Consider the following 25,590-nt stretch of genomic DNA (forward strand, 5'->3'; position numbering starts at 1 on the left):
TGTAGCAATATGTTGTTAAATGTTGTACCTTAAATAAATGTAACTATATTGCTACACTTAGGCCACGTACACACGCGGGGACTGTTCGCCCAACTTTGTCCGTCAAACAGTTTCAGCGAACAGTCCGCTCAAAATTAGCATGGACGGACTTGCCCACACACGACGAACAAACAGTCCGCTGAAACCGTGCGCGATGACGTACGTCACGTACGACGGGACTAGAAACAGGAAGTACAAGACACAGCAAAGCACCCTTTGGGCTCCTTCTGCTGACTTTGCGTTAGTAGAAGTTTGGTTAGAGACGATTCGCGATTTTTAGACTTCAGCTTAATTTGTCCGTTCACTGCGGCGCAGTCTACCTGTGAGGTTTATATCTGCCTTTCGGTACGCGTGGATCAGTTGTACCTGTTATTAGGCGCTTCTGGTCCGCTCGTTTCTGTGTTTCAGGTCGTTCTTCATAGGTCTGGCTGTTCTTCAGTGCGTTCAGTTGAGCTTGTCTGTCCAGCCGACCGTTTCAAAGCCATGGAGAGTGGACGTACTCGGGAACGAGTTCGTACTATATTGGGGCTTGGTGTTTTAGTTGTTATGAATTGTTTTTATTTAATGACTATTTTTTTTTTTTTTCCCCTGTGTTTGACTCCCCAGTGTCCTTCCACGCCACAGGAATGGCAGACTGTGGCTTCCCAATTCGCTGCCCGTTGGGACTTCCCCAACTGCGGAGGGGCGATCGGCGGGAAACATGTGAGGATTGTGCCCCCACCACATTCAGGGTCCTACTATTGGAATTATAAGGGGTTCCATAGTGTGGTGCTAATGGCGGTGGTGTCGGCACAATGTGACTTTCTTTATGTGGATGTGGGGAAGAACGGCCGGATGTCTGACGGAGGAGTCTTTAGGCAGACCGAGTTCTGCCACCGTCTCATCACTGGTGGCCTGGACTTGCCACCAGATGCCGAGAATGTGGAGGGTCTACCGTTTGTGTTTCTGGCTGATGAAGCGTTCGGTCTGAGTGAACATCTTATGAAACCCTTCCCCCAAAGGACCCTCACCCCGGAGAGGAGGGTTTTTAATTACCGGCTGGCCAGAGCAAGAAGGGTTGTGGAGAGTGCCTTTGGCATTATGGCCAGCCGGTTCCGTCTGTTACTGACAGCGATCAACCTTGCAGAATATAAACTGAACTATGTGATTCTGTGCTGCTGCATTCTGCACAATTTTCTACGTAAATTTTCAGGTAACCAGTACCTGCAGCCTATTGGGCCTGAGGCCGGACTCATATTTCCAGAACTGACAGGGCTGGATCATGCCCTTCCTGGCTTAGCCCCCCAAACAGCACGTGAGGTGTGTGACCGCTATGTCAGCTATTTTAATGGTAGGGGGGCTATTCCAATGCCAGCTGAGCAATAAAAATGTATTTTTCTTGAAATATGTCTTGTCTGTTCAAATTTTTAAGTTTGGTTCTTGTTTGCTTTTCACGTTGCTTGTCTCCTACATTGTCCTAATTCAGGGATATGCAATTGGCCAACCTCCAGCTGGTGCAAAACTACAAGTCAATCATGCCTCTGGGTCTCATGCTTGTGGCTGTCAGTCTTGCTATGCTTCATGGGACTTGTAGTTCTGCAACAGCTGGATTTCCACTAATTGCATATTCCTGTCCTAGTGCATTTGTATTGCAAAGTGGTTTTTGACAATAGGAAATAAGGCCCTTTGTGACAGAAAACACAAAATGACTTCCCAAACTGGTACTGAGTATTGAAAGAAGTAGACACACACACACACATCTTTTTTTTGATTTTTTAATAGTGCACATGCCAACTAGTGCCTCTGTTTTAGATATTTTTTTGGTGTTTTTTTTATTTTTATTTTTTTTTTAAATTGTTTGTTTTTTGTTTTTTTTGGGGGAATTTTTTTTTTGTTTTGTTTTTTTTGTAAACATAGAATATATATAGAAATATCTAAAATACAATTATCACAAAAATAAAAAAATAAAATCAGATTTTTAACTATTTACATAAAACAAGGGGTAAAGCCAAATTTTGAAGATGCACACCAAAAAATGGTAATGTCAACATGTGCTATGTACCATCATGAGTGATCAATGGACGTGTTTGGTGTGTGCAATCCCTTCCTCTCACATACTAGAATGAGGAAGGGTTTGCAAACACCAAATGCGTCCATTGCGATCCTCTGATGGCACATAGCACATGTTGACACACCGTGTGCATCTTCAAAATTTGGCCTCTAAAAACAAGGATGTAAAAACATTAAAAACTTTTTTCAAAGGGAATGAAGAACATGATCGATTGGGTTTTAGGGAAAGGGGGCTTAGATTCTCCCTAAAACATCGATCATGTTCTTCATTCCCTGCCTCATAGTGACCAGTTCTCTTTGGATGTTTAGAATCTGGTTCTCCATCCGATCAATCTGGCCATTCCAGGCCATGATGTCACCAATCATCCTCTGGGCACTATCACTGGTAAATGGGTCCGCGACTTGTTCTACCACAACCAGATCACCTAAAAACATGTGTAGATAAAAAATTGGTTAAAATATACAGCCATTAATTGTTTACCTTAAGCTGGGTTGTCAGACACTCACTTTGTGGGGTGTGTAACTCCACCTGCTCTTCCTCCTCCACATCTAGCCCTGGGCTCGGCTCATCCAGTGGAGCTACGGAGCTTGGTCCAGCGGAGGATACCGAGCTTGGCTGCTCCCTCGCAGACACAGGACTGGGCAGCTCCAATACCGACGCAGGGCTGGGGCTAAGTGCCCAATCAGGCTGGCGAGGTCGGGGGGTCATGGGCTGCTCCGCCTCTTGTCTGAGTCTTTGTTCCCCTATGAGAATGAAAAGAAAAATAAATAAATAAATAAATAAAAGATACTTTTAAGCATAGTGATATTTGAGTTCCGAAATGTGAATATGAAACATTGGTTTGAAGTGGTGTACAATTATTAGCTGGTTATTACAAGATCCTAGTTTAATACATCCTTAAAATGACTTTTTTTTTAGTTAGGCTGTGTTCAGACTGGTGCGATGTGCGAACGCAGCAAATCTACTGTGGTTTCACGCATCGCATGTGCAGTTCGACTGCCCTATGTGACCTGCTGGGAGTATCAGTGTAAAGTTTTATTGACACCTCCGAATTAGTTCTCATTTCACAGTGCAATCTTTAAACCGGACAGGAATCGGACCACATGGTGTGAATACCCATGTGATCCGATTCGGCTGTGGACTAAAAAAAGGGCCATGTACAAGTTTGGGCCGGATGCGATGCAAATTCAGCCATACTATATGTATGGCTGAAATCGCATCACACAGAGATCACATGTGATTTGCACTGCAGTGCGGTGCAAATCACATTTGATCTCGTACATTGCAGCAATGTGAACCTAGCCTTTAACCAAACTGTGATACTTTATATCTTTTGTCCAAGTTTCACAGACGGACACACTCGAATCATCCCCTGGAGTACCTGTGTGTGATTATGTCAAAAAATGTTCTATGATGTCCCAAACTACACTTAAATGTTTCCCAGTCCAGATGTTGAACCAGCATTCTATCTATCTATCTATCTATCTATCTATCTATCTATCTATCTATCTATCTATCATCTATCTTTTTTTTTTTTTTTTTATTGAGTCTACATTGCACTGAATAAATTTAGGAAACTTTAGTAAAAATTCATTTCCTATAAACTGAGCGTGACAATTCAGTTTATCATGAACAATACCAAAAAAATAATAACTAATTAAAATCGAATCCAACACCAGATAAATTTACACCATATACAAATTCATGCTATTTACGCCCACATATACGAACAACCATATGCGCTCATTACATGAACTATTAACTACACGAACGATCAAATCCGCCGGATTCACATACGGTATGTACACGAACGATTAGGATCAAATCCGCCAGTTTCACAAACTTTACCTACACGAACGATTGAGATCAAATCCGCCAGATTCACATACGGTATGAACACGAACGATTAGGATAAACCCGCCGGATTCACATAAGGTACCTACACGAATGATTAGGATCAAATCCGCCGGATTCAGATACGGTATGTACACGAACGATTATGTCCGACAGTCACGGAAAAAGCGCAGTTTACTCACTTTTTTTCAGGGCCTTCATGATCCGATGATATTGCTCCGGCTCCCTGGACTTGATGTCCGACCCTCGTTTACGAAGCTGGTCCTTGCTTCTTCGTACCCCAAATTTGTGGAATAAAGTTGTGACAACCTCATCCAAGATGCCGCTTTTCCTGACATTGGGCTTGGGGTACGGGCCATTTTCCCCATCATAGTCCTCCCTTCTTAATATAGCCACCATCTCCACCATCTCTTCAAAGGCCATATTCGTGGCCTTGTATCTCCTCCTTGCTCCTGAAGCATGGGGTCCATGGCTTTCCTCTGCGCTGCTCACGCTGCTAATTGAATTTGCGTCCGCCATCTTCTCCTATCATTCACCCACAGCGGAACGAGGGTAAAAGGGGCGGGGAAATACGGTCACAAGGAACGTCAGGGGCGGGCGACGCAGGCGGAGCCTGAGCGCATGTACTGTATATAAAGCGTTACCGCGAGCCCGTACGCTTATCCGAACGGAATCAGCGAGTGCTACACGCGACGGTAAGATAGTTGTCGTTTTATTTTCGTTTAATTTAAAGTCTGCATTAGGAATGTGTATATTGAAATTTAGTCTTATTGATGTTTAATTGATTTTTATGTGGGTTGGTGGTTGAGTGGGATTGGTGTTTTGTGTGGGGGTGGAGGTGGGTGTATAGGGGGGGTGGGGGGTAGTGTGTGTGGGGGGGGGGGGTAGCGTGTGTGGTAGTGTGTGTCTCGCCTACATTGTCACAATATAGTGTGCATTTGGTCTGACTTTTTTTTTTGTCCAGAAAATGCAAAGGTATACCCCAGACCCCTTTAAGGAGGAGGCCTTCCTCTCAACATTTCTGGACTTAATTGAGTCGCACAGTAGTCTTTGGGATTCAAAACACCCCCAATATTCAAGCCGTGCTGCCCGGAAGAAGACACTGGAGACAGTTTTGGCGTTTGTGAAAACCCGACTCCCCCAGGCAGACACTGACTTTGTGAACGCCAAAATTAAGAACCTGCGTAGCGTGTATAGGCGGGAGCGCAGAAAGATCCTAGAGTCCCAAACATCAGGATCAGCAGCAGGTCAGGTCTATGTACCTAAGCTGTGGTATTATGACAGGCTGCGTTTTCTGGATGACACGTCAGAAGCCAGGCAGTCACTTTCGACTCTTCCGTCTACCCTTCCCTCCACCCTTCCCTCCACCTCAGGTGAGCCATCCCTGGAAGATCCAGACCCTTCCTTGCTGGACGAAGTTGATGCACCCAGCTGGAGCCAGGTATATTTTCGTTTCTAAAGTTTGGATTGCTCAAATATTAATGCTGTAAAGTTCAATGTTTGAATTGCTTCCAAATCTAGGATTTCATCACAAATTAAATTAGATAGAAGGATACAGTAGTTTACACAAATGTGGCTCAAATCTTGGTGAACTGATGGAAAAATGGTGGTGTCAAAATGATAGCCTTTTGTATTTCAAGACAAATGTATTTGCAAGTGAGAACTGTAAAATTGTTAGTGATTGATGATTTAAAAATATAGACATATTTTATTTATTGATTTCTTTGTTTTTTACACAGGATGAGCTCACCCAGGAGGAGGCCGGGACCAGTGGTATGGAGGAGGAGGCCGGGACCAGCCACACACAAGAGCTAGCTGGGCCCAGCAGGAGTCGGACTGAAAGCCAGGTCCCTCCCCTCCGCCTAGCCAGCAAAAGGCCCAGGAGGATGACCCGTATAGAGGAGGAGTCCTTGGCGCTTATACACCAAGCCACACAAGTTCTGTCCAAACCCCCCAATCCGGAGGAGGCCTATGCCACTTATCTGGCTAGTAAGCTACTTGAAATGGACAAACCACAGCAAAACTTGTGTGAAGCAATATTTTTTGATGCCATCCAACGGGGTCTGAAGGGTGAGCTCACACCCACCACCAAGCTTTATAACGCAGACCCTACTGCTCCTCCTCCTCCTCCTCCTCCTCCTACCACATGTCCACCACCAGAGACACAGCATCCAGCGACGCGTGGAGGGAAGGCTGGACGGAAGAGTCGCAAGTGACTGCCTGGCTTCAGTCTGCTCTGAAAGAAGACGCAGGCTGTTGTAGTACCACAGTCTGGGGACATAGATCTCATCTGCTGCTGTTCCTGGTCTTTGGGATTCTAGGACCTGGCTCCCTATTTACATGCTACGCAGGTTCGGAATTTTGGTGGCCACTCACTTGATGTGTGCCTGGGGGACAAAAGGCTTCACAAACGTCAAAATTGTCTCCAGTGTTGCCTCCCTCTTGATTTATTTTTGTTCTGAGGAAGAATAAAAATGTATTATTTCAAAAAAATATTGTATGTTTTTTTTTTTTTTTTTTTTTTTTTTAAATTTTGGCTTAAAAAACAAAGTTTATTTGTGAGTAGGCAGATACACGTCAAAAGACTCTGGGGGTTATTTACAAAACACACGTTCATGTTAATATAAATATGCTAACTTCAAGTGCAATTTTTAAAGCACTGCAAGTGCACTTGGAAGTGCAGTCGCTGTAAATTTGAGGCTTAACATTTGAAATGAGGGGAAGCTCTGCTGATTTTGAACATGCAATCATGTGTAAGCTAAAATGCTGGTTTGGGTATGTATCTATCTATCTATCTATCTATCTATCTATCTATCTATCTCTACTTGCATAGTCCTGCTTGGCCCAAAAAAAAATGCAAGTCCATCTTGTTTCAAACCCCCCACAAAAAAAAAAGAAAAAAAATATATGACAATAGTAGTTCCAAAAATATATAGTAATAGATAAATTCTATATTTTTTTTTTTCAGAAATAAAAATATATATATAATTTTTTTTTTTTTATATATATATATATATATTTTTTAAGATAGACACACACACACACACACACACACATATATATATATATATATATATATATATATATATATATATATATATATATATATATATAATTTTTTTTTCTTTTTTCTTTTTTTGGAGGGTTTTTTTATGTTTTGTTTTTTCATTTGGAATATATTTTTTCTATAATTGGAAGATTAATCATAGGATGAGGATGAATAAAAACATGTAGTATAACTCTGTGTGAATATAAGCAGCAATGCTACTTCACTTTTCTTGCATTACGAAGAAGAAAAGAACGGGCTATATTAAAAAAACACAAAATTAGCAGCATGACGAATATGCTAGCTTCAATGCGAACACTAGTTTTACAAGACCGAGCGCTTCCGCCCTGTAAATTCTTTCTGAGTATGCACGGAACTTAGTTTGACGAACAAGCCTACACACGGGCGGACTGTCCGCTCAAACAAAGTTTCAGCGGACAGTTTTTCGGAATTTCCGAAAAACCTTGTTCAGCAGACTGTTCGCTGAAACTGTCCGCTGAAAGCCCACACACGAGCGGACTGTCCGCCGAAACACTGTTCAGCGGACAAAGTTGGGCGAACAGTCCCCGCGTGTGTACGCGGCCTTAGAGGCGCCTCTCTTCTCTTTTATACTCAGTTGTGACGTGATGCTACTTGTATATAAAGGAAAATTTATTGTCAAATACTTACCGTAATTTTCTTTTCCTGATGGACTCCATGGCAGCCTACGTGTGGGTGGACCCCGCCTCCTCTCCAATGCTATAGGACCCCATTCACATAAATGAACACTCACCACTCCATACGGTGTTCAGTAACTAGCCTACTCATATGATTCATGGGTGGGAACTCTGTCTGCCATGGAGTCCATCAGGAAAGGAAAATGACGGTAAGTATTTGACAATAAATTTTCCTTTTTCCCTGACAGACTCCATGGCAGCCTACGTGTGGGAAATAACTAGCCGACCACAGCCGGTGGGTATGCTTAAACAGAAAACATTTAATTTGATTTATCAGCCGATAAAATCTTTAAACCAAAATTTACAGAGGATAGAGAAGCAGGTTCAATACAGTAATGCGACATGAACGTATTAATAGAAGACTAGGAGGCTGCCTTGCAGATTGTGTCAGGAGCCACATGCCGAGCCGCTGCCCATGAGGCTGCCATTCCCCTGGTAGAGTGAGCCATCACCACCTCTGGAGGAGCCAAGCCCTTCGCCCTATATGCCTGTTGTATAGTTCTTACAATCCAGGTGGCCAGCGTCCTGGTTGAAGCTTTCTTCCCCTTGTTGCTATCTGAAGGTAAGATAAAGAGATGCTCCGAGAGGGGGGAAGTGGGAAGTGATAAGAAGATATTCCTTCAAGGCTTCTCCAACATCCAGAGGATGAACATCATTAGAACCTGAAGACCTAAAAGTAGGCAAGACAATTTCTAGGTTTTGATGAAACACCGAAGTAACCTTTGGATTAGATCCCAACATGGGAATGAGGACATTCCCATGTTGGGTCCGGAAAGAACGTCAAAAAAGGTTCTTCGAAGCCCAAGGATCCGATTTCTGAAACCCTTTTGGCTAAAGTGACTGCAACTAAGAAAACAACTTTTGCTGAGAAGTCCTTAATAGAGAACGGGGGTATGGCCCCGTCGTACTCAGACCTGAGATTGAGTCCAGGACCAGAGGAAGATCCCACTTGGGAAATCTAGGCTTTCTTTGGGGTTTTAGCCTTGAAGCTCCCCGGGAAGAACTGACGAATCAGTGGATGCACTGCCCAAGATGTGCCTGAGAAGGCCGATAGAGCCGACACTTGCACTCTGAGGAAGCTTATCGATAAAGGAAGATCGAGGCCAGTCTGCAAGAAGCTGAGAATGTCCTGTACTCCTGGATGTTCAAAAGATCTATTCGAGGAAGAGCAGAACTCAAGGAATTTGTCCCAGATTCTGCCATACACTTTGTTCGTACTTGATCTCCTTGCACTCATCAGGGTGGAAATTACACTTGATGCACATCCAATGGATTCCAGCCTCTTCCTCTCAAGAACCAGACCATCAGTCTCAGAACTGCGGGGCAAGGTGCAGAACTGTACCCTGAGAAAGAAGGTCCAGCCTGAGAGAAAGAGGTATCTGTTGGGCCATAGGGAGCTACCGTCACAACCTCTACTGCTTCCACTCGGAGCCTCTGAAGGAATCTGAGGATCACGGGAAGTGGAGGGAAGGCATACGCCCTCCTGAACCTCCACTGGTCCATCAGAGTGTCCGTCCCGCAGGCCTGACTGCAACGACTTCGCGTGTAGAATTTCTCCATTTCAAAATTACAGGGAGAGGCAAACAGAATCACCTCTGGACTGACCCCTAACGACAAGATCCACTTGAAGGTTTGAGCATGAAGAGACCACTCGTTGTTGTCCAGCTGAGACCGGGACCCACCTGCCTTTTCACGTAGGACACTGCCGTGGTGTTGTCCATCCGTAATAACACCAATTTCCCCTTCAGAAGGTGAGAGAATTGCTGGAGAGCACACCAGGCTGCCCGAAGTTCCAGGACATTCGAACCCTGTAAAGGGAGACAAGCATCCCACTTGCCCTGTGCAAGATTCGATCTATAGAGAGCCCCCCAACCTGTCCCACTGGCATCGGTCGTGACCGTGACCCAGGAGATGGGCATGATGGAATGACAGTTCAGCAGGTTCTTGCGCTGTAGCCACCAAAAGAGGCTCTCTCTCATGGTTGTGGTTATACGAATACTTTGATTTTTGTCCCCTGACTTCCACTGCTTGAGAAAACCTGCTTGGAAGGGGCGAGGGCTCCACAAAGCCCACTTTACCATCGGAGCTGTTGAGACCATCGTACCTATGATTTTGAGACACTGAGAAGCTTTTAGGTGCTGAGTGTATAGGGCCCGAGAGACTCTTTCTCGTATTATTGGTATTTTTTCGTCCGGGAGAGAGATAGTACTCTGCAGAGTGTCGAATTGGGCTCCTAGATATATTTGCCACTGGACCGGCTCTAAATGACTTTTTGTCAGGTTTAGAAGCCACCTGAAACTAGACAGAGTAGAGATCACCTGCTCCCGGTGTTCCAGCAACTGTTCTCTGCTTTGGGACAGAACCAGCAGGTCGTCCAGGTAATGGTACAGTCGAATACCCTTTAATCTGATAAAAGCCACTACGGCCAGGAGAACCTTTGAAAAAACTCGGGGAGAGGTCGTCAACCCGAAGGGGAGGCAAATAAATTGGAGATGGTCTTGACCTACGTGAAATCTTAGGAATTTTTGAAAATCTTTTTCTACTGGGACGTGGAAATAGGCATCCTTCAGGTTGATCGAAATCATCCAGTCCCCTGTCTGTATGGCTTATTGAATAGTCGACAGTTTCCATCTTGAATTTCCCATACTCTATTTATTTGTTTAGATAAGTGAGATCTATCACTGGGCGCCAAGAGCCGCTTTTCTTTTGAACCAAGAAAAGAGGGGAATAGACTCCCTGAAACCGCTCTTCCCTTGGTACCTGAATTACTGCCCCTTGAGCCTTTAACAGATCCACATAAGAAGACAGTACTTGACTTTGTTCTTCCGAGCAAGGGAGCAGGGTGGACACGAATCTGGGAGGAGGGGAGCTGGAGAAGGTTCATCTGTGGCCCGACGAGACCGTCCTGACTACCCAGTAATCCGAGATCGAGGCCACCTAGACGTGGCGAAAGAGGGATAGTCGAGCCCCCACCCGACCCGCCTGGGCGGGTGCAATCTCAGAAAGACTTGGCCTGCTCACGACCACTGGATGACTGGTTCTTTCTGGGCTTACGAAAGGAAGCTTGTCCTCTGTACCAATTCCTCCTGAAGTCCTGTCCCGGTTTGTAGGAGTGTGCGTCCCTTGGCCACTCTGGGCTACGTTTTTTATACTGTGGTCTCTTCCGACCCAACAGTCTTCTGTCCTGGGGAAGGAAACCCGACTTGCCACCCGTAGCACATGTAATGGCGTCATCCAGCTTGTTACCAAATAACGTAGAGCCCTCAAAGGGGATTTTACACCACGCCTGCTTAGAAACCGGGTCAGCTAGCCAGGGATGTAACCACAAGGCCCGCTTAGCCGTAACTGACGACAGCATCACGCATGCCAACAGACGGATTAGATCAATGGACGCCTCCCCCAGAAAGACTGCCGCCAGCTTCAGTTCTGCTGCTGCTGAACTTTTAGCCAGCTCCTTGGAAACATCCTTAAGGAAGGAGTCCACATTTGGCCTTAGACATAGCCGCTAGTGCCAGAGCAGGTTTACAGGCCATCCCAGCCAGACCATAAATCCTCTTAAGATCCTGGTCAATCTTCCTCTCCAGTCCGTCCTTAAATGACACTGAATCCTCCAATGGGAGTGTAACGTGTTTGGCCAAGCGCATCAAAGCCGCATCCACCAGAGGGGCATTTTCTAGGTGCTTTACGTCTTCCATTTTTAAGGGATACAACCTGGAAGTTTTATTAGTCATAGAGGTCCACTTTACTCCACTCTTCCTCAAAAATATCTTTCAGCTCGGTAAGAAAAGGAAAGCTTGGACGTTCCTTCCCCAGTTGTTTGAAGAATTTCTTCTGTTTGGCTGGAGGGGTAGATGAGTCTTCCCACTTAAGGGCCTCCTTAACTGCTTTGATCAATGGGGAGACCATAGCAAAGTTGAAGCCCCCGATATCTTCCTCACCTAGGAACTCATCTTCCGAGGACGCATTAGATGCTGCGTAGGGCTGGGAAGTACCCGGATCATCACGGGCCTCATCAGCCTGAGGGCCAGACAAGGAAGTAGATTGACTCAGCGTGTGAGAGGTGTCCATGTCTCTCAAAGACTGCTGCACCACGCGTTTCACCAGGGATTCCATACGTTGGCTTTCTGATTCCTTTTCTCCAACCGCCTGGGCATAACATTGATCACACAGAGATTTGCCCTCTGGAACTCGAGTCCCACATCCCCAGCAGGCTCTGTGATCAGAGCGACCATCATGGCAGTGAGAGCGGTGTCTGGAGGAGGAATGTGAACTTCTCCTCTGGTGGTGAGATCCATGCGGCGATTCCCATCTGGATCTAGATGAATGGCATTGTGGCCTGGCAAGGTCTTTATCCTGAAAGGGCTAACACAAAACAGATAGGGGGAAGGAAAAAATGGCATCAAAAACGCAAACAAATGCGACTGTATTACAACCCCTCCCCTCATCAGCACATACCTAGTGCGTAAGGGCTGGCCACATGATTTGTCCATAATTTTTGGACGAAGAGCGTCACAATTCAAGATAGTCTGCAAGAGAAGATGAGGTCCTAAGAGAAAGCACACAAGTATATATATATATCTATATATCACCCTTTTTTTTCTTCTACTTATTATTTATTAAAATTTTTTGGAGTGGAGGCGGGGTCAACCCACACGTAGGCTGCCATGGAGTCGGTCAGGGAAAAAGACATTGCTTGTATAATATCAAGTCAAAATTTATTTAAAAAATTTTGCTTGTCTTGCAAAATTCTCCCAAATCAATTTACTCTCAAACCAAGACATATATATATATATATATATATATATATATATATATATATATATATATATATATATATATATAGAATGGGAAAAAAATTATAAAAAAAATAAAAAATTGTAACTAAAAATCTAAAAAAAAAAAAAAAAAAACTACTGACACCACTCCCCCCTTCCTGCCCCTTCCTGCCCCACCAACACTGTACACTGCCCCAACCCCCTCCCCCCAAAAAGCATTGTGAATTAAAAAAAAAATAATTTATTGTAAAAAATCAATAAGTAAAAATTAAAAAAAAATACTGCCATCATATACTGCCACATACCCACCACCCCCTTCCCCAGAAGCACTGTGAAAGAATAATTAAAAAATGTATTTACTGCCACCTCCCTGAAAAAGGTTTTTGCAGTTTGGGTTGTCTGAATGCCCTTCCTAAACCTTGTGGACAGTCTTCCTAGAAGAGTTGAATCTGTTATAACTGCGAAGGCCAACTCAATATTGAACCCTACGGACTAAAGCCCCATACAAACGATCAGACTTTGTACAAACTTTCCCTTGGATTTTTGTACAAAGGGCATTGGCCGTAAGTTTGTATTGCATACACACGATCAGACTTTTTAGGCAACAAACACGAACGTAGTGACATTTCAACGTACTCAAAAGAGGATTACTCCGGCACCACCTTTGGTCAACTTCTGTATTGTTGTCTGATCTTTTGAATTGGTTCTGAACTTTGTACAAAAGTCAGATGGTTTTGTGTACACACGATCAAACCTTGCTCCATCAGACTTATGTTGCCAAAAAGTTTGTCCGTTCACACAGCCAACAAAAGTCCGATGACAACTGAAAAAGTTTGCCCGATGGTGCGTACACACAGTCGGATGTTGCTCCAAAACAGCTCATTTGCGTGTTTTTTGTCAAAAAGTCAGATCGTGTGTACGGGCCTTAAGACTGCGATGGCATTAAAGTTCATGTGTGTAAAGGTAGGTGTCCCAATACTTTTGGCAATATCGTGTATTTCTTACGTCAGTGGTCTAAAAGAATAAATGATCAGATTCCCCAATCACGCAAGTGTGGTGGAGCGGCAGCTGCTCATCAATGAAAGTTTTCCCAGCATGGAATAGCCCTGTTTCTGTTGAACAGAGATCACATTTTGGCCAGTCCCTGCTGAATTGGCTGAATATCGGTCATGTGTGCCCAACTTTGTTAAAACTTGTTGAAAAAAATGTTGAGGGTGCTTAGATTTAATCTGCAGTTTTCATTGTGATGTGCTATCTATCCCTTCGCCCACAATGGTCATTTTCCAGTTCTGCAGGGGTTAACAGCTGCTGGACCTGTCATGTACCCTCATCTAGAGTGATGACCATGCCTGCCCTTTCTGCCCCCTCCTCCATTCATAGAAGATGCACAATAGTGTCCAGCAATGAAAAGCTGTCTATGAATGGAGGATGCAAAGGTGTAATGGAAGCCTCCCTCATCTATTCATAGAGCGCTTTTCACTGATGGATGTTAGGCTGGCCATACATTGTACAATTTTCCTTTAGATTTACTAAAACCATACAATTTGAGGTAAAACCTAAATTCTTTCCATGTGTATGCAATCAGGCAGGCACTTGCACTGCATAGCTGAAGGTAAATCTAAAGGAAATGAAATAAATAAATTGTATAATGTGTGGTCATGTATTGTTCAACATTTTTTGTTTTAAGAATGTTGATTACATTTTCTAATCATTCGTGGGGTCATATCAATGTATGTTTCTGACCATGGCAAGGACAAGAAAATTCAAGAGGAGGACCTACATGTACTCTTATCAAGAGTGCATACTATTCATGTCCATTCCCAGGTGAGAAGGGGTCCCTGTCCCCAGGAGAAATGGGGTCCCTGTCCCCAGGTGAGAAGGGGTCCCTGTACCCAGGGGTGATAGGGTCCCTGTCCCCAGGTGAGAAGGGGTCCCTGTCCCCAGGGGTGATAGGTTCCCTGTCCCCAGGTGAGAAAGGGTCCCTGTACCTGGGTGAGAAGGGGTCCCTGTCCCCAGGAGAAATGGGGTCCCTGTCCCCAGGGGTGATGGGGTCCCTGTCCCCAGGTGAGAAGGGGTCCCTGTCCCCAGGTGAGAAGGGGTCCCTGTTCCAAGGTGAGAAGGAGTCCCTGTACCCAAATGAGAAGGGGTCCCTGTCCCCAGAAGAAATGGGGTCCCTGTCCCCAGGGGTGATGGGGTCCCTGTCCTGAGGTGAGAAGGGGTCCCTGTCCCCAGGTGAGAAGGGGTCCCTGTCCCCAGGTGAGAAGGGGCCCCTATCCCAAGGGGAAAAAGAGTCACTGTTCCCAGTTGAAAAAGAGTCCTTGTCGCCAGGGGTGATGTGGTCCCTACTACAGCCCCCCTCCCCCCCATTGCAGTATCCTCTGTACCCCATAGCAGTGCCCCCCCCCCCCCCCCCACACTCACACACACACACCGTGTAGCTAGAACTCTCCTAACTTACCCCAGTGTACAGGAGAGCAGAGATCGATATCACAGATCTGGATGGGGGCAGGAAGTGCGGAAGTTAACTTTTCACATTAACAGGCTGGTGATTGGTTGCTAGGAATGCCCGGCAACCAATCACCTACTGTTTAATGTGAAAAGCTAACTCCAACAGTTCCAACCTCCATCCAGCCCTGTGATACCGGCCAATAAAGAGGAGAGCGGAGACAATGTCTGCTGGCTGGGTGCACGGGAATTCCTCTAGTAGAATGTAACTTCAATTTTTTGTTTTAGGAATGCTTGTTCTATTTTCTAATCAATAGTGGGGTCACATTGGTGTATATTGTTGACCACAGTGATGAGAAAATTCAAGATGAGGGACTTGTCACTGCAGTTTTCACTGTGATGGTGCCATCTATGGGATATCCCATCCTCTGCTAATCTCCTCATTCCCACAATGGTCATTTGCCAGTTCTGCAGGGGTTAATACAGCTGCTGGATCTGTCAAATGCACTCATTAATAGCTGACTCCCCCCTCCTCCATTCATAGAAGCCATAGCTTCCATCCATGAAAAGTGCTCTGTGAATGGAGGAGGGGAACCTTCCATTCATAGAAGCTGTTCTATAGCTTCCATAAATGAAAAGCACTCTGTGAATGGAGAAGGATGACCTTTCATTCATATGACTGCACACCATTCATAGAAATTGTTCTACAGCTTCCATCAATGAAAAGCACTCTATGAATGGAAGAGTGCTTCATCTGCCTGTACTTCAGTCATAGAAACTGTTCAATAGCTATCATCAATAAAAAGAGCTCTGTGAATGAAGGAGGAGGACCTTTCATCCATCTGCTTGTCCTCCTTTCATAGAAATTGTTCTATAGCTTCCATCGATGAAAAGCATTCTGTGAATGGAGGAGAACCTTTAATTCATCTGCCTGTCCTCCATTCACACAAACTGTTCTATAGCTTCCGTCAATGAAAAGTGCTCTGTGAATGGAGGAGGGGGACCTTTCATTTATCTGCTTGTCCTCCATTCATAGAAACTGTTCTATAGCTTCCATCAATGAAAAGTGCTCTATGAATAGAGGATGATCTTTCATTCATCTGCCTGTCCTCTATTCATAGAAACTGTTCTATAGCTTCCATCAATGAAAAGCACTCGGGAATGGAGGAGGAGGACCTTTCATTCATCTGCTTGTCCTCTATTCATAGAAACTGTTCTATAGCTTCCATCAATGAAAAGTGCTCTCTGAATGGAGAAGGGAGACCTTTCATTCACCTGCCCATCTTCTATTCATAGAAACTGTTCTATAGCTTCCATCAATGAAAAGTGCTCTGTGAATGGAGGAGGAGCTTTCATTCATCTGCCTATACTCCAGTCATAGAAACTGTTCTATAGATTCCATCAATGAAAAGCACTCCGGGAATGGAGGAGGAGGACCTTTCATTCATCTGCTTGTCCTCTATTCATAGAAACTGTTCTATAGCTTCCATCAATGAAAAGCACTCCGGGAATGGAGGAGGAGGACCTTTCATTTACATGCTTGTCCTCTATTCATAGAAACTGTTCTATATCTGCCATCAATGAAAAGTGCTCTCTGAATGGAGAAGGGAGACCTTTCATTCACCTGCCCATCTTCTATTCATAGAAACTGTTCTATAGCTTCCATCAATGAAAAGCACTCGGGAATGGAGGAGGAGGACCTTTCATTCATCTGCTTGTCCTCTATTCATAGAAACTGTTCTATAGCTTCCATCAATGAAAAGTGCTCTCTGAATGGAGAAGGGAGACCTTTCATTCACCTGCCCATCTTCTATTCATAGAAACTGTTCTATAGCTTCCATCAATGAAAAGTGCTCTGTGAATGGAGGAGGAGCTTTCATTCATCTGCCTATACTCCAGTCATAGAAACTGTTCTATAGATTCCATCAATGAAAAGCACTCCGGGAATGGAGGAGGAGGACCTTTCATTCATCTGCTTGTCCTCTATTCATAGAAACTGTTCTATAGCTTCCATCAATGAAAAGCACTCCGGGAATGGAGGAGGAGGACCTTTCATTTACATGCTTGTCCTCTATTCATAGAAACTGTTCTATATCTGCCATCAATGAAAAGTGCTCTCTGAATGGAGAAGGGAGACCTTTCATTCACCTGCCCATCTTCTATTCATAGAAACTGTTCTATAGCTTCCATCAATGAAAAGTGCTCTGTGAATGGAGAAGGAGCTTTCATTCATCTGCCTATACTCCATTCATAGAAACTGTTCTATAGATTCCATCAATGAAAAGCGCTCTGTGAATGGAAGAGGAGGACCTTTCCTTCATCTGCGTGTCCTTCATTCATAGAAATTGTTTTATAGATTCAATCAATGAAATGCGCTCTGTGAATGGAGGAGGAGGACTTTTCATTCATCTGCTTGTCCTTCATTCATATAAATTGTTCTATAGCTTCCATCAATGAAAAGCGCTCTGTGAATGGAGGAGGGGAACCTTTATTTATCTGCCTGGCTTTACTCCATTCATAGACACTGTTCTATAGCTTCCGTCAATCAAAAGCAATGTAATGGGATGGGATGTAATGCAATGGGATGTAATGGGATAGGTTGGGATGGGATGTGATGGGAGGAGATTGGATGTAATGGGATTAGATGTAATGGGATAAAATGGGAGGGGATGGAATGGGATGTGATTTAGTTCGATGAGATGGAATAGGATGTGATGGAATGTAATGAGATGGGATGGGATGTGAGGGGATGTAATGGGATGTGATTTAATGAGATGAGATGGAATAGGATGTGATGGAATGTAATGGGATGGGATGGGGTGTATTGGAATGGGATGTGATGTAATGGGTTTGCATGGGATAAAATGGGATGGGATGGGATGTAATGGGATGGGATGTAATGGGATGGGATGGGAAGGAATGTAATGCGATTGGATAGGATGTAATGGGATGGGATTTAATGGGATGGGATGGGATGGAATGGGATGGGGATGGAATGGGATGGGTTGAGATGGGATGTGATGGGAGGGGATTGGATGTAATGGGATGTAATGGGATGGGATGTATTGGAATGGGATGTAATGGGATAAAATAGGATGAGATGTAATGGGATGTGATGTAATAGAATGTCAATAGAGAAAATGGGATGAAATGAAATGGGATGGAGTGTAATTAATGATTTAATGTGATGGGATGGGATGAGATGAGATGGGATGTGATGAGATGGGATATTTAGAGCAATGGAGTTCCATTAGGGGTGATGTGATGTGATGGGATGGGAAGTGATGTGATGGGATGGGAAGTGATGTGATGGGATGGGATGTGATGTGATGGAATGGGATGGATGGGATGGGATGTGATGTGATGCGATGGGATGGGATGAGATGGGATGGGATGTGATGGGATGGGATGAGATGGGATGTGATGGGATGGGATGGGATGTGATGTGATGGAATGGGATGGATGGGATGGGATGTGATGGGATGGGATGGGGTGAGATGGGATGGGATGTGATGCGATGGGATGGGATGAGATGGGATGAGATTGGATGGGATGGGAAGTGATGTGATGGGATGGGATGTGATGTGATGGAATGGGAGGGATGGGATGGGATGGGATGAGATGGGATGGGATGGGATGGGATGGGATGGGATGTGATGCGATGGGATGAGATGGGATGGGATGGGAAGTGATGGGATGGGATGGGATGTGATGTCATGGGATGGGATGTGATGGGATGTGATGGGATGGGATGAGATGGGATGGGATATTTAGAGCCATGGATTTCCATTAGTGGTGATGTGATGGGATGGGATGTGATGGGATGAGATGGGATGGTAGGGGATGTGATGCGATGGGATGGGATGAGATGGGATGTGATGGGATGAGATGGGATGGGATGTGATGGGATGGGATGTGATGGGATGGGATGTGATGGGATGGGATGTGATGTGATGGGATGGGATGGATTCAGATGGGATGAGATGGGATGGGATGGGAAGTGATGGGATGTGATGGGATGGGATGGGAAGTGATGGGATGGGATGTGATGGGATGAGATGGGATGTGATGGGATGAGATGGGATGGGATGAGATGGGATGGGAAGTGATGGGAAGTGATGGGATGGGATGGGATGTGATGGGATGGGATGGGATGTGATGGGATGAGATGGGATGGGATGGGATGAGCTGGGATGGGATGGGATGAGATGGGATGGGATGGGAAGTGATGGGATGTGATGGGATGTGATGGGATGGGATGTGATGGGATGGGATGTGATGGGATGGGAAGTGATGGGATGTGATGGGATGTGATGGGATGGGATATTTAGAGCCATGGATTTGCATTAGCGGTGAATGGTGAAATTGGCGCTCTAAGCCTTAGTACACACAATAAGATTATTGGACGAATGATTGTTTTCCATCGTCTTCATATGGAATGTGAATAGATCACTACGTTATGAACATTTTCATTGGACAGTACAAGTGATGTCACGTGTTGTAATGTATTTGGATTGTATTTTCCAATGATGACTGCACTGATTAAATGAATATCGTAACTCTGGTATTGTATGAGAAAACTTTTTGCGCTTGTCCCTTCGGAAGACTTCGGATGAGATCTGTGTACTAACGATCAGATTATCGTACGATTGATCTGAAAGCGCCATTGTCATGGTGTGTAGGAGGCTTCGCTGAGCTCACAACACGTGTTGGAATGAGCGCACGTTTTTTACGCGTCATCAATAGGCAGCTCTACGCCATTCCCTGACCCTTTTCCAAAAACGTGCCGCGCGCCTCACACTGCGTCAGCATGCGTTTTGGTGCTGGGAAAGGCGCTTGTTAGCATGAGCCATGAATGGTTGTATGTAGAAGGTGTGATATGTGGAGGATTTCCCAGGCTGGGAGGACAGATGAGGAGCCCATTACATGGGGGTCTTGGGTTACTAGGAGGTGCCAGGATTTAACCCTCCCCACTCCCCCCTTTATATAAGCCGAGCCTCGTCCTCCGCACACAGACCTATGATGAGTGAATGAGGAGCGGAGCTCACCCTTCCTTCTCCATCTCACACTCATCCTCCTTCCTCCGCATGGATCCGTCCTCCAGCAGCTGTATGAGGAGCGCTCCGTCCTGGGGCTGTATGAGGGGTCCTCAGGGGGAGCTCAGCTCTCCTCTTCTCCCCTATCAGCAGCTCTCCTTCTTCCCGCAGAAGCCGGACTACACCTCCTACCCGGACTTCTCCGCTCCCTGCCTGGCCACCGCTCCACATACCTACCCAGAGCACACCTACCTTCCCACCGACTGGTCCTCCGAGGCCAGGAGGAGACTCAACCCCGAGATGGCTCTGGGCTCCGGGGACCTGGACAGCAGCAGCCCCAACCTCATCGATGGATCGGGCTGTATCGATGAGGACTATGGGGGTCCTAAGAAGGGGGCCAAGAGGAAAAAGGAGAGCCAAGGTCAGTCTCATCTCTCACCTGTCTGTGTATGGGGGGATCGGGCTTTGGGGGTCACCGGGACAGGAGGTGGGGGCAATCTCCCAATGGGGACACCAAAGCTGGACATACACGCAGGGATCGATTTCATTTAGCAGATCCCTCTATACACTGCTAACTTATTGTCTTATCTTATTAGGTCATTATTCTATTATAGTCTTATTATGTTCTTATCCTATTCTATTATCTTATTTTGCTCTAAACCATTCTTATAAAATCATTATTATATTCTATTATCATTGTTTTAACTTATTAGGTTAGTGTATTTTATTTTTATATTTTATCTTATTATATTCTAATCTTATTATATTAGTATAATATACCATTCATTTATTATATTCCATTATTATGGTCCTAACTATTTTACTAACTACTATTAATATATTCCTATCTTATTATATTAGTGAATTCTATGATATTACTATATTCTAATCATATTATATTAAAATAGTCTATTATTCTATTCTAATCCTATTATATTAATATATTATAGTATTCTATTATTATATTCTAATCCTATTATATTGGTATAATATACTCTCTATTATATTCTTATCCTATTATATTAGTATACTCTATTATTATTATTATATTAGTGCATTCTATTATATTACTATATTCTAATCAGATTATATTATTCTATTCTAATGCTATTATATTAATATATTATATTATTCTATTATTATATTCTAATCCTATTATATTAATACATTATAGTATTCTATTTATATATTCAAATCCTATTATATTGGTATACTCTCTATTATATTCCAATCCTAATATATTAGTATACTCTATTATTATTTTAGTGCATTCTATTGTATTATTATATTCTAATCATATTATATTAATATATTATATTCTAATCCTAGTATATTAATATATCATATTATTATATTTTAATCCTATTATATTAATATATTATATTATTATATTCTAATCCTATTATATTATTATATTATATTATTATATTCTAATCTCATTATATTATTATATTATATTATTATATTATTATATTCCAATCCTATTATATTAATATATTATATTATTATATTCTAATCCTATTATTTTAATATATTATATTATTATATGCTAATCCTATTATATTGCTATACTCTCTATCATTCGTCTCTTATATTCTACTCCTATTATATTAGTATACTCTATAATTCTATTAGAATGTTCCAATCGTATTCTATGATATTATTGAATTTGATAGCCAACCCCACCAGCTGTGTAAATCCCCAAAGAGCGGCTGCATCTGATTGGATGGAGCCAGTATACAGCCTCCCATTTTCCTCGCAGCTCTTATAATGAATACAAGTGATGTTGGGCAGGATAGGGGCAGCCTTTGGGGCCAATTCTGGGCAGTTTATCAGGGAGCGGGTAACATTTGTACAGTGTATACCCAGCGGGCATTCATTGGATATTCTGATCATTAGTGGGGTCAATTTGATGTTAGTTTTTCATGACAGTGAGCCCTGGATGACACCAGTGCGATTCGTCATGCAATTTGACAGTTGAAGTTCACATGACAAGTCGCACCCCATTCGTAGCAATGGAACCGTTCAAATTGTTGCGCCTCAAGCTGTTTCTGCACGGCTTTTCTGCCATGTCATTGCGACTTGCATTGACATCTGTTAAATGAAGTCACAAGCCGCAATGAAATCACTCATCAAAATCTGCGTCTCTGAAATCGTGCTGGAGTGGTGCGATTTCAAAGCCACACTGGTGTGAACCAGGGCTTACTAGAATATTCTAAGAAGATGGATGGGACGTTTTTCTCCAACAAATTTCTAACAGTGTGTGTGGTTTTTGTTCAGGAAAGTCCATTCATTCCTAAATCGAATGTAAGATTCCTACGAAGAAAACTTGTCAAGCCGCCCAATGTACAGAGAATGTTCACATGAAAATCTACTCGTGTGTGGGACTTCTACTAGTTCTGGCTGTGTGTCTGGGACAGAAGTATTAAAATTCGCCCCTGAAGTCGCCAAAAGTATTGCGGGGTCTACTTTTGGGAATCAGTGCACTGCCGCAAAGTCAGCGTCGCACCGATTCGGACAGAGCTTTTGCCAGGCGGCGATTTCGCATTTGATGTGAACGGGGGCGGAAAGGCATTGGAGTCGATTTACTAAAACTGGAGAGTGCAAAATCCGGTGCAGCTTTCCATAGAAACCAATCAGATTCCAGGTTTTATTGTCAAAGCTTAATTGAATAAGCTGAAGGTAGAAGCTGATTGGCTACCAAACACAGCTGCACCAGATTTTGCTCTCTCCAGTTTAGTAAATCTACCCCATAGTGATAAAGCACCGTGTGTTATGGAGGGGCGTGATATGAAAACAGAGTCATGCATTTGTTTGCTGTGATTGGGATAGGCAGGACATTCCAATGAAAGGGCTACCCTACCACAATGTGCATGAGGACAAACCTTTACTACTCATTCCACTTGTATCCAATCAGGCAGGCCCTTGCACTACATAGTTGATGGTAGGTCTAAACAAGATTATACAATCAGATTGTATAGTGTATGGTCACCTTTAGACTATACAACCTGTGCGGGGTGGGAGGACAGCTCTACTGTTATGCCCTGTACACACGGTTGGAAATTCTGATGGAAAAGGTCCAATCGGATTATATTGTCGGAAAATCCGATCATGTGTGGGCTCTATCGAACTTTTTCCATCGGAAATTCCGATGGAAATTTTTTTAGAGCATGATCTCAAATTTTCCGACAAAAAATCCGATCAGACTTTTTCTGAACGTTTGTAGAGAATTCCGATTGGACAAAGTGCCACGCATGCTCAGATCAAATTACAAGACCAAAGCTATTGGCTACTGGCCTCAACGTAGTCCCGTTGTCACGTTCTGAACAATCAGATTTTCCGACAACTTTGTCCGACCGTGTGTATGCAACACCAGTTTAGGACAAAATCCGTCAGAAAAAATCAGACGGATTTTGTTGTCGGAATGTCCAACCGTGTGTAAAAGACATAAGAGAGAAGCTGCCCATACACTATACAATTTCCTTTAGATTTACCAAACCTATTAAAATAAGGATACACCTGAACAATCCATCCAATTTGTGTCAAGTCGCGCAGACCCTGGCGCTACATACTTGTTGGTGAATCGAAAGGATTGTACAATCAGATTGTTTAGTGTATAACCACCTCAAGTTTCATTGGTCATATCGATCCATCTGCTTTCCTACTATTAAATTTTCCATCCGGACCAATCAAAACTATTTCAAGGGAATCTATCGGTTTTGCTCAAAATCGATCGATGACAGAGTATTTGTCTTTTGGATAATCCGTAGATGTGATCGTAGTGATGAGATCATTGGGTGTGTGGCCACCATAATGGCACGTAGGGAAAAAAGTAACACCTTGACCGTTGTTCTTACCATTACCTCCTCTGTCCAAAAAAGAAACGTTTGGCTGAGGATAGAATTTGCTTCCTGGCTGTACCATTACCTGCGCTGCCTGTGTCCTAAGATGTGTGCAGCATCTGATACTTCCAGGAGTGTCGGTCTTCTGGGACCCCTCCGCACACTGCCCTTCCCCCGCCAGCCTCTCTATCTCTATAGGACACAGTGGTCACATAGTGTCTATGGATAGTAAATCTCTTCCTTTTCCCTTGTAGTCCCCGATGGTCTAATTGTCCTCATATCACCTATGACATGCCTTATTACACCTGATCACTATGACATCATAAGGGAACATCTTACACCTGTGTTGATTTGGGAAAAGAGATCTTTGCTGGATTGCTTTTTAGCCAGCAGTACAGGTAGAATAGACATTATTATGTAAAGTTTGTGGAGGGTTTGTAGTCACATGACCATGTGAGTGATTGTGCACCATAACAAAGTAAACCTGGCAGGTAGTAGAGCCCCACGATTAATCATTGAAAAATCGCAATCTCAATTCAACCTCCCCCCACGATATTAAAGAGGAACTGCAGTCTGCTCACATAATTTGTAGTAAAAACATCCCTCCAACCACTTTGCATATTACTTTATATATACTGTGATTCTGTACTTGCCAAATGTGCTGCAGAAATCTCCCTCCACTAAGTCTGGCTGCATCCATTTTAACTGTGGGCAGCTGAAGCTGCTGCCTGTTCACTTCCTGGATTTACACAGACACAATCTGCAGCTCTCATTGGCCCTCTTATGGCTCCCCCCCTTCCTGGCAGAGAGAGAAAGCTGTGCATGATGTCATAAGCCTAGGCTAATGACCAGACAAGAAACATGAAGTGGGCTGTATAAGGTATTTACTGGCAGAAAAAAAATGTTTTACTATCCAAAGTCAAAGTAACAAGAGCAGAAGCGGCGCTTTAACTGACAATTGCGCGGCTGTGCAATGCTGAACCCAAACAAAATTGGCGTCCTTTTTTCCCCACAAATATAGCTTTCTTTTGGTGGTATTTTATCATCTCTGCGGTTTTTATTTTTTGCGCTACAAACAAAAAAAAATTACAATTTTGAAAAAAACACAATATTTTGTACTTTTTGCTATAATATATATCCCCATTTAAAGTGGTTGTAAACCCTTACAAACCACTTTGACCTACAGGTAAGCCTAGATTAACCTCCCTGGCGGTACGATTATTTCGGATTTTAGGTGCTAAAAGCGGTACCATTATTTTGCATGGAAATTTGGCGTTTTATATTGTAGTCCTGTAATTCTTAGGAATAACTCTCTTAAATCTGTCCAAACCAGAGTCTAGCAGACATCCCGGGTATGATAAAGTTTGAAAAATTAAATCATAAATTATAATATAATAAATAATTATAAATAATTGTACCAAATAATAATATAACAATAATAAAAATGATTCAATAATGTAATCAAATCAAAAACACTGAAATTTGCTCAGTTGCAGAATTGTCACTGTCATTACTTTTCAGTATTTGATGACGGATCTCCCCACAAATCGCTATCGCTCAATTCTGCGAGTGATTCTAATTTATTATCGCTGTTTTCTAGCTGGTCTAAAATCATTTTTGATGTACAGTGACAGTTTTGGTTGCTATGGACAATCTCCAGTTTCCAGGCATAAAGAACAGTTTTTATTATATAAAAGTGCATGCAGGACACTGGACAGACCACTAGGGACAAAGGGGAGGTGAAATATTTACATACAGCAATGTAATCTGTAAGATTACATTATACT

At 43.4% G+C, this 25,590-nt stretch overlaps 1 protein-coding gene across 1 annotated transcript in view; it reads left to right on the plus strand.

Moving 5' to 3' along the window:
• Positions 1-19,921: 19,921 nt before the first annotated feature.
• Positions 19,922-25,590, plus strand: part of MEOX1 (mesenchyme homeobox 1) — a 100,775-nt gene continuing 95,106 nt past the window's right edge. The window contains exon 1 of the mRNA XM_077459584.1: positions 19,922-20,382. Within this exon, the coding sequence (XP_077315710.1) occupies positions 19,956-20,382 (427 nt within the window). The 5' untranslated portion in view covers positions 19,922-19,955. The remainder of the gene's footprint in view (positions 20,383-25,590) is intronic.

This window comes from Lithobates pipiens, unplaced genomic scaffold (genome assembly GCF_037356315.1).
Source record: "Lithobates pipiens isolate NorthernLeopardFrog02 unplaced genomic scaffold, aLitPip1_a1.2 Scaffold_28, whole genome shotgun sequence".
Classification (NCBI taxonomy): domain Eukaryota; kingdom Metazoa; phylum Chordata; class Amphibia; order Anura; family Ranidae; genus Lithobates; species Lithobates pipiens.